This window comes from Rhinolophus sinicus, chromosome 14 (genome assembly GCF_057876585.1).
Source record: "Rhinolophus sinicus isolate RSI-liver-muscle chromosome 14, RSI-T2T, whole genome shotgun sequence".
Classification (NCBI taxonomy): Eukaryota; Metazoa; Chordata; class Mammalia; order Chiroptera; family Rhinolophidae; genus Rhinolophus; species Rhinolophus sinicus.
The window spans coordinates 11342178-11352469 of NC_142514.1; the positions used below are offsets into that span (position 1 = coordinate 11342178).

The 10292-nt window shown below is 51.6% G+C and overlaps 1 protein-coding gene and 1 pseudogene across 1 annotated transcript in view; both read left to right on the forward strand.

Moving 5' to 3' along the window:
* The window catches only part of PADI3 (peptidyl arginine deiminase 3), a 29054-nt gene extending 21823 nt beyond the window's left edge, over positions 1-7231 (forward strand). The window contains exons 12-16 of the mRNA XM_088790230.1: positions 323-467; positions 576-678; positions 2908-2984; positions 4038-4163; positions 5916-7231. Coding sequence (XP_088646356.1) covers positions 323-467; positions 576-678; positions 2908-2984; positions 4038-4163; positions 5916-6149 — 685 coding nt within the window. The 3' untranslated portion in view covers positions 6150-7231. The remainder of the gene's footprint in view (positions 1-322; positions 468-575; positions 679-2907; positions 2985-4037; positions 4164-5915) is intronic.
* A 2095-nt stretch (positions 7232-9326) lies between these two features.
* Positions 9327-9888, forward strand: LOC148755373 (large ribosomal subunit protein uL6 pseudogene; annotated as a pseudogene).
* The last annotated feature ends 404 nt before the right edge of the window (positions 9889-10292 follow it).

Genomic DNA, 10292 nt, shown 5'->3' on the forward strand with positions numbered 1-10292 from the left:
ATGTGAGGATGGGGTCTGAGTGTAGTTCTGAGGATTTGCCTGGATGGTAAGACCTGGGTGGGTCACTGACCTGCTGTGATTGACCTGTCCTGCGTCTGCCTCATTGAGAACTCACCTTGAGTGGAATTTTATAATATGTATATATTTATTGTCTTTCCTGCTTACACAAGCAATGCATGTTTTGGGGTGTTTTTTTGGTTTTGTTTGTTTGTTTGTTTTTTGGTAGATATTGCAGAAATCTTAAACTTTTGTCATTCTATTTCTGCATAGGTTTTTTTCTTTTTTTTAGTTAAGCAACTGTTTTTATCCCCTTGGGCCCCAGGTCGAGTGGCCGCAGGGTCACCCAGGTGGTACGGGACTTCCTTCATGCACAGAGGGTGCAGCCACCCGTGGAGCTCTTTGTGGACTGGTTGGCTGTGGGCCACGTGGATGAGTTTCTAAGCTTTGTTCCTGCCCTCGATGGGAAGGTGAGGACTTGGGTGACATGACTGTCCCCGGTGTCTGAGTCAGGGGGTGAGGTCCAAGGAGCCCTGCTGAGGCCAGGGAGCTCAGCTGAGTCTGCTCTCTCCACACAGGGCTTCCGGATGCTCCTGGCCAGCCCTGGCACCTGCTTCAAGCTCTTCCAGGAAAAGCGGAAGTCGGGCTACGGCAGGGCCCTCCTGTTTGAAGGGGTTGTTGGTGGGTACCAGTGCTGTGTCCCTTATCACAGCTTTCCAACCTCCCTCACCTAAAGCAAGACACATCGTGGTTTGAGAGAGGGATGGCAAATTTTAAAGCTGGGCTGTCCCCTCAAAATTCAGGAACCTCCACTCCTGCCACTGTGCACCTTGCTCCAGCAGCCACCATTGCCTGTGGCTGGGGCAAAACTGGCAGGGAACCCCGTGGTGGATGATGGGACTGGGGTGGGCACGGACAGAACGGATACACTCCCAGCTTCATGGGATGTGACCAGCGCAGTCGCACAGGGCCCTTTGCTCAGAAGGGCCCCTCGCTTGGGGTTTAATCCTCCACAGTCACCGTATTGAAATTCTAAATAATTTGTGCGTTGTGAGTAAAATCTGATTGATCAATGGAGCAGCTCTTGGGGGTTTGGAGCCTGGGCTCATGAAAGGTCCCATGAACAGTCTCACCTCCTGTCACCTCCTAGGGTTGAGTTCCCTCCGCCCACTCCCCCTTTCCCTGGAACCTCAGCCCCAAGCTTCCCCTGCCGGCCCATGCCCAGTGACTGCTGCAGCCCTCTGCCCCCAGTGGGAGCCTGTGTATGTGGAGGGTTGGGCGCACATGCCCCTCAACATCTCAGGGAGGGGCCTGGCCTCAGTCTGCTCTGTCTTGGACAGAGGCAGTGCCATGGGGTACATTGTGGGCAATTTGGTAGGGTTGAGCCTCTTGCCCATCTCCGATCCCAGCGAGTACCTAGTCTATCCTGGTGCAGAGTCTGTATTACCCTCGGAGGTCGCCTATTCACCATCGCTGGGGTGGTGGCCCTGTGTGAAGGGGAGATGTCCATGTGTGGCCCCCCGCTCTCTGGCTGGGATGGGCCAAGTCCCAGCTGGGGCTCCCGGCGCTGCTAGGGTCTATACTCACCCCGTGGTGTCCCCATGCCCAAAGGAGCTCGACATCAAATAGTACCATGACAGGGCAAGAGAAAGGCTGTGGAAGAAAGAAAAAGCTTTAGATTTTAGTACCTTTAATGGCACTTTTTTCCTGCTCGGGAGGTTGCTGGTTGGGGCTGGAGTCGGTGCTAAGCTTGCTGGGATGGCTGTCAAATTCCCTGTCCCACCAAGACTGTGACTCCTAAAGGGTCCTTCCTCTCTGACAGGGACCCTGGGGGTCTCAGGGTAGAGACCCTTTGGCTGTCAGGATGGTAGATTTTCTTGGCCTCGTGGGAGGTAAATAATACCCTGGGCCAAACTTATTCCGAGAGGAAAGCTTCTGCAGAACTTAGAAACTCCCACGTATAACTTTCCATGCCCTCTTTCTCTCTATTCACTACGGTCACCCCCTCTCCATTCACTATGGGACCCCAGCTGCAGAGTGTAAGAAACACAGCCTCCTCCAACCCCACTGCTCCCCGATGTGCAGGGGATGCCCATCTTGCAGATGGCAGTGGGTCCGGGAGAGCTATCTCCCTTCCTTTGGTCAAAGCCTGAGGCCCTTTTGAGCACTGGGCTTGGATTTGATCATAAGCCTCCCACTCCCATTTCCTAGCTGTAAGACCTTGGGCATGTCTTTTACCTCTTTCAGCCTCAGTTTCTTCATCTGTAAAGTGGGGATAACAATGCAACCCAGCCTTGTGGGGTTGCAGTGAGGGTTAAATGGCGTACTGATGTAGAATCCTCGGGGCCTGCGTGTGGTAAGAGCTGAATAAACGGCAGCTGTGAGGATTGTGGGATGTTGGCTCTAACCTCCCCTTCCCTGTCCAGCCTCGTCTCCTTGGGCACCCCAACAAGCAGGCAGGAAAGCCGAGCCTCTGGGGAGCTCCATGCTTCACCACTTAGAGGACGGAGAAGGTCCATTGCTGTCCACCAGAGCCGGCTTTAATGGGTGGTGGATGACCCAGCCCCACCACCAATAGACGAAAGAAGAGGAAGCATCACCCAATGCCCTGAGAGAGGGGGTTGGTAAATTTCTAATAAAAGGCATTACCACTTCCAGTGAATTCAAATAAAAGTCTCAAGTTCATAGCGCTGTGGCCCCCTCCCACTCCTCACACACCCAGATTTGCACAGTGGCCAAGCTGAGCTCTGTTGGGTGGTACCTACCAGTGCCCAGAAAGGCCAGGGAACTGCTGACTCAGCAAGACCAGTAGCTATGAACTTGGCCTCCGCCTGGCTGTTTCCCAGAGCAGGTGGCCCTCAGTACTGGTGTTCCTGGCCCTTCTTTCATGTCTCTCTCTCCCCCTCCCAGGTAATGTGCAGGACACCATCTCCATCAACCAGGTCCTCTCCAATGAAAACCTCATCAGCTACAATAAGTTTGTGCAGGTACAAGGACCGTGGGCTGTGAGTAGAAGGTGGGCATGACTGGGGACAGGGATGGGGAGAGAAACCTGAGGCTTACAGTTCACGGACGTTCAGGCTGGAACAGGCCCAGACAGAGGCTGTCTAACCCTCTCCTTTGACCCAAGAGAAAAGACGGGGTAAGCCATGTGCATGTGGGGAGGGCAAGCATTCCAGGCAGAGAGAAAAGTACAGACGATGGCCCTGAGGTAGAACAATGGGGCTTGGAGTGTATGAGGCGGAGCCAGGAGGCCGATGGGGTTACACGAGGCCTTGTAGGACGTTGCTAGGACATTGGCTGTGAGACTGGAGGCCACTGGGGGATTGGAGCCGAGAAGGGACCTGATCTGACTTAGGCTCTGAAAGCATCTCTCTGTTGCTGTGTTGAGACTATATCATTATATCGTGACTGAGGGTGTGGGAGGTGACAGTAGGTCCCCGCAGAAAACATATGGTCCCTCAAGCTGGATAACTAGAAAAGTTTAACCAGAAATCAGCCTCCCAGAGCACAGAACAGAGAAGGTGCATGGTGTGTCTGGAAAGGCAAACAATATCCCGGATCCTACAAGCAGCAAATGCCAAGATGGGGTTAAACATGCAAGGATTTTATCAGGGAAAATGCCTGTACCAGGAAAGAGGAAGAGAGCTGGAGGAAACGGAGAGTAGACCCGGAGTGAAGGAGAAGGCAGGCAGGCTAGGAGCTGGAAACTGGGGAGTTGTCACTGTCGAGATGGTGTTTAAAATATGAGACTAAAAGAGATCCTCTAAGTAGTGAAGCGTCTAGAGAAAGGAAGAGGGTCAAGGATGGAACACTCTGGAACACTCTCATTTTGCACCAGCCAGTAGGACAGGACTGTGAAGGGTGGGACACAGCACAGGTATATTCTGATGGAGGGACACAATGACAAGGTTTGTGTGCAGAGTGGACCCGTGGTCCCCTGGGCAGCCCACCTGTCCTTAACCAGACATGATCTCTTGGGGCCTCCAGCACACATTGACCAGGGTTCCCCCGCTCTGCCTCCACTCCCCACCTCCCAGAGCTGCATCGACTGGAACCGGGAGCTGCTGAAGCGGGAGCTGGGCCTGACAGAGAGGGACATCGTGGATATCCCCCAGCTCTTCAAGACCGAGAGGAAAAAGGCGGTGGCCTTCTTCCCTGACTTGGTGAGGCCACCATCGTGACTTAAGGTTTCATCAAATTAGGCTTCAAGCCTGCTCTCCCCAGAGGGGCAAGATATTTGGTCACTGCCATATTTAGGATTGTGGTGGCTGGTGGGGGTGGCAGAGAAAATCAGGGGTCTCATGATGCCCAGCAGACGGGCTTCTCATTGGTTGATTATCATGGTCACTATGGACGCACAGGAACTCGTTGCCCATTGGCCATCAGGGAAGAGCCCTTCCCTCCTCCCAGGCACCCACTTGATATTTATGGGGTGAACGGATGGTTACATGAGGTCATGTGTGTAAGGCACGCAGCATCAACTGGGGGCTCAGATGCCCATTCTGCTTCCGGCCTATAGCTATTCATCCACCCGCCATATATTAGGATTCCCTGTAGGAGATACAGAGATGATAAAGGCTGCTCCCTGCTCTCAATCTAATCTGGAGAGGGGGAAACTCTTCCCCTCTCTGAGGTCCTCTCTCGATGATCTATATTGTACAATAAAGTGGTGTAGCAGTTTCAAGGTGGGATAAAGCACTTGCAGCCTAAGAGGCAGGTCTGGAGATCCAAGAAGGCTTCATTGAAGAAATGGCCTTTGATTGAGCCCTTAGGATTTTTCATCTGGTGCTTCTAAAACTTGAACATGCATGTCTAACACCTGGACCACTAGGAACCCACCCCAGGTGTTCTGATTCAGCAGGTCTGGGGAGGGCCTAAGATACTGCTACCAGTCTAACCAGCACCCAGGTGACACTAATGCTGCATTCTGATAGCTCTGCTGGAGATCACCCAGCTCCCTCCCCACATGTCCCCCTCCCACCCTGCATCCCCTCCCTACATCTATCGCCTCCCCACCTCCATCCTGTAGAGGAACTCAAGTCACCCATCATTAGAGCCTTGCAGGGAACCCGTCCACACCACCATTGCTTCATCCCTGCCCCCCTTTTTTCCTTCCTCTTTGGCTTTTTGCCCTCTTTGATTTCTCCACCTGCAAAGCCTCTGATTACTCTCCTTCCTTCCTGCATGTTTAAGACAGCCTTGCAATTATGTGTGTGTTCCCAGAAGCTTGTGCATGGGTTCAGATTCTTGTGTTTGCAGGAAACCAGGGGCCACCCCAGCCAACTTCAGCCAGAGATGGAGATTTAATATAAGGATACCATGAAGCTGAGGGCAGGGATGGCTGCAGTGGGGGCTCTAGGAGGACCTGAAACCATTTCTTGTCCTGTATCTTTCTACATTATTCATTCCCTCCTTCTTCCCTCCTCCTCCGTCCTCCATCTTGGCTTCTTTTGCTTCTCTGTCCCTGGAGATGAATATGAATATGGCCACACATTATAGATACAGACACAGACAGAGATTGATGCCTCTCCCACCATGTCAGCGTCAAATACCCAAGAGAGAGCCTCTGATTGGTCCAGCTTGGGTCAGATGTCTACCCTGGCCCAATCAGCTACAGCTGAGGAGGTTGGGATTCTGTAACACAAACATGGCAGCCACCACAATCCACCAATAAAGAGGGCAGTCACCAGAGAAATAAGTTGCCATTGTGAGCTCTGCACATGCTCCTATGGAAACGCATTGCTGGCTAGAGTTCTTACCAGCCCAACTTCCTTCCCCACTGCATGAAAGGGCGAGTTGCTATTTTCAAGGCTGCCCAAAAGACAAACCCAGGTCCCACCAGGTGTAGTGAAGGTGTTGGGGTTGGAGCGGATGATGAAGTGCTGCCCCTCACCTGGGATCCTCCCTCGTTGCAGGTGAACATGCTGGTGCTGGGGAAGCACCTGGGCATCCCCAAGCCCTTTGGGCCCATCATCAACGGCCGCTGCTGCCTGGAGGAGAAGGTGCGGTCCCTGCTGGAGCCGCTGGGCCTCCACTGCACCTTCATCGACGACTTCACTCCATACCACATGCTGCACGGGGAGGTACACTGTGGCACCAACGTGCGCCGGGAGCCCTTCTCCTTCAAGTGGTGGCACATGGTGCCCTGAGCCTGTCCCACCCACCATCCTCTCCCCCTGGGGTGGGACATTAGCCCGGGTGATGGAGACTGAGACAGGTCCCCAAATAATAAGTGTCAAGAGACCCCTAGTTTCCAGATGGAATGCCGAGGATGACCTGTCCCTCTCAGAAGCCTTTTTCCTAGAAGTATTCGTGACTCACCTGCAACCCATTTGGTTCTCAGGTTTGATTCCTCTTGGCCTTCCAAGAAGGAGGACCTCATTTCTTATGGGCTCTCATGTAGATCAACATGACCCCTGGGGACTCCTCCAAACATCCCCACCCCCACATCCTCCATTTGGCGCCAAATTCATGGAGGTCTAGAAACATCCATGCATCTCATCTGCCCCTTTGGCCTGTCTGTCCTAATGGAAGAAGGACTCATGGTCTGCCTTGGTTTAGTTGCCTCTCACTCTGCAGGGGAACAGCCCCAAAGTCAGATCCTTACCCACAGGAGAGATTCTGCCCATAGGGAAGGAGCTGGGGCTGAGGGGGTCCACTTAGCTCGAGATGGGACCATCATTCCAGCTGCCAAGCTCCTGACCAGATCTTGAATTCTATACCCTGCCCAGTACCCAGCATGAGTTTTCAACATAGTAGATGCTTCTAGGTGCATGTTTGAGAAATGGTAGTTGTCCCTTAGCCTTAGAAATTCCCCATCATGTGACTCAGAAATCTGGCTTTGTCCGCAAACCTCCGGCATTTCTTGGAGATGAAAGTATCTGGGGAATTCCTGGAGACTGGGAGGGCTGGACGCAAGGGTGGAAACAGCCTTCATAATACTCAGGGTGCTTAGTTAGCCCTGGGGCCTCTCTCTGCAGAAGGGGAGACCCCCGGCAGGCTTAGTCCTAGGCTTTTGTTGGTCAGTGTTCTTATGTCTTGCTATGGCTCCGGAAGTGGGGGGTGGCTCCAGGGGCCAGACCCACCGAGACAGCTCACAACAAGACAGCTCTGGGAATGAACCACTCTGAGTGCAGGGGGAGTGGAAGAGGTGGGTGGATGGTTTTCTCCAGGCATGTGTCAGCTACATACGTGTTCTGTATGGGTCCCGCTGTGTGTCCATCACTGACTAATAAATCTACAGAAACACAAATGGTTTGAGTCTAATTTTGTTCCTTCTTTGGGCCTAGAATACAATAACAAGAAAATGAGCTTCTTGCAGCTGAAGCATTTGCTTGCCTGGCCCCCGAAGAATCTAGGGCTGACAAGCCCATGTTTTGGTAAGACTGTGAGGTTGCTCCATCTTAGCCACAGGATGACTTAGGCCTGGCATGGACAGTTGCGATGATATGATCACATAAACGCAAGCCCAAGGGTCAAATGCAAGGCTGCTAGGACCAAGGGAGCGTGGCAGGGTGAGGGTATGGGCTGTGGCCGGAAGGTTGCATTGTGAGTGTGGCAATGGGGGGAAGCTGATGTGTGTGGAGCATGGGGTGACCTGCTGTGTGCCCTTATCAGCATCCTCCTTCCTGCCCGTGGCCCCATAAAAGGCCAGGTGGGCTTGCGACAGAGTCCCAGGAAATCACTGCCCCTGCTTATCACCCTTCCAGTTCCCCCATTCTCTCCAAGGTACAAAACAAACACACTCAGGCTGGCCCCAGGACTGGGTTGCTTTCGGGTGGTTAGAGAAGATGCTACAAACTTCTCCCAAGCTCCCCTTCTCGACACAGTTTGCTTAGATTCTCTGGAACAGACTCCCAATGCCCCTTACATGACCAGATTGTATTAGAATAAGGCCACCTCCAGGGGAAGCTGAAACAAACGAGAATGCTGAGAAAATCCAATTTTTGAAAGAGTTTGGGATGGGGAAAGGGACGCTGTAGACGTCACATGTTTATACTTAGGAGAAGCAGGGTGATCTTCCAAGCAAGCTTTTCTCACCCCCAGATGTCCTCAGACTAGCCACGGGGCTCTGGGTGGACCTAGCCGAAAATCCTGGAAACTTCTTGCTTTTCCAGTTTGCCTTTTGTGCTCTAGGGGGGTGTGGATGAGACAACCAGGCAGCTCCAGGAACTTAACCTAATGCAGAGAGGAAGCAAATGAAATCCTTGTTTGAGCCACTGAAAATGGCGTTCGCATGTCCACACAGTGAAGTGTATAGCCAGTGTATTAGTTTCTTACTGCTGTTGTAACAAACTACCACAAACTCAGTGGCTTAAAACAGCATGAATTTATTATCTTACAGTTCTGGAGATCAGAAGTCTGAAATGGGTCTTACTGGGCTACAGTCAAGGTGTGAGAAGGGCTGTTTTCCTTCTGGAGGCTCCAGGGTTGAATCTGTTCTCTTGCCTTTTCCAGCTTCTAGAGGCTGCCTGCATTCCTTGGCTTGTCACCTCTCCATCTTCAAAGCCAGCAGTGTAGCATCTTCAACTATTTCTCTGACTCTCTGCCTCCCCTTTCACTTATAAGGAGCCTGTGTTTACATTGGGCCCACTTGGACAAACTAGGATAATCTATCATCTCTGTGTCAGCTGATTCACAGCTTTAATTCCATCTGCAACCATGTAAGGTCACAGGTGCTGGGGGTTAGGACACAGACATCTTTGGAGAACCATTATTCTGCCTACCACAGCCAGCTAGGCCCCTCTGGGGCTTTCTGGCCATCGTGACCTGGACCACCCATGCCCCCTCTGAAATCCAGCTCAGTTGCTTTACGAGTGTCATGGAGTCAGCAGGAGAAAGATGCCAACGATGGGCCCTCCCTCAGGACTGGCGCTCAGTCACGGACCCTCAGCGATGCTGGCATGACAGCTAGGACAGCATGGGTGCAGGCTGGTGGCTCCTAAAGGCGCTGGGGGTTGCTTCATCAAGCCTGAGGATAAAGGTCACCTCCACGGGCCACTGGCTTTCCAGACAGCTGCCCAGCCTGCACTGCCTGGTCCCCTCCAGGGCCTGGTTCCTGGGCCTGGAACCCTCCCAGAGAGACCAGGATGAGGCCTGGGTTCTTGTGGCGAAACTCCCTCTCCCCCCCCCACCCTATGGTTCTTCCAACACAGAGGTCAGCATTGACTCTGAGAAGGTCAGGGTGGGGGTTTTAAGAGAGTTTGAAGGCTGCTGGACTAGGCCAGTTCTACCCCAGCAAAAGATTGTTCAGTATCACCTTTTTATTCCTCATTCATTCATTCAAAAATATCCAATGAGTGCTCTTTGCTGCATCTACCACGAGAATGAAGACCATTCTCAGCAATCAGATTGTTGACCTTCCAGAAAATGTGGATGTCACTCTGAAGGGACCACAGTTATTGGGAAGGGTCCCTGATGCACCCTGCGGAGGGACTGCAATCATATACAGGTAGAGCTCAGTCTCTTTGGAAAGAAAAACAAGAGACTCCTGGTTGACAAATGGTGGGGAAATAGAAAGGAAGTGGCAGCTGTTTGCACTATCTGTTGTCAGGCACAGATACCTCGGGCTTTGGTGACAAGATGAGATCTGTGCGTGCTCACTTCCCCATCCACATCGTTATTCAGGAGAATGGTTCTCTTGTTGAAATCCGACATTTCTTGGTTAAAAAATACATCCGCAGGGTTCAGATGAAGTCAGGTGGTGCTTGTTCAGTATCTCAGTACCAGAAAGATGAGATAATTCTTGAAGGAAATTATCTCGAACTTGTATCAAATTCAGCTGCTTTGTTTCAACAAGCCACAACAGTTAAAAACAGGGATATCAGAAAATGTTTGGATGGTATCTATGTTCCTGAAAAAGGAACAGTTGAGCAGGCTGATGAATAAGATTTGAGTTGTCCAGTTATGGAAACACCAAGATGTCGGGTGATTCCTCAGACTTATTTGTGATTACTTTAAAGATGCAATAAAAATCATGTATTGAAAAAAAAAGTATATATATATTCAATATGTGTATATGGTTTGCCAAGCAAAATCTCTAACCTCAGGAGTTTAAATCTAGGGAGATAGCCAATAAAGAACATAAATAACCAAAAATTATGAAAGTGCCATGAAGTGGAGAAAGTAAGGGGCAGGGAACAAAGGGGGCGGGACCTGCTTTAACAGGATGTCCCCTCTCAGAGAGGTGACATTTGGGCTGAGACTGTAGGATGATACTGAGCGCTGGACAAGCAGGGGAAGAAAATTCCAGGCATTGGGAACTGCTGTGCAAAGGCCCAGTGGTAGGAGAG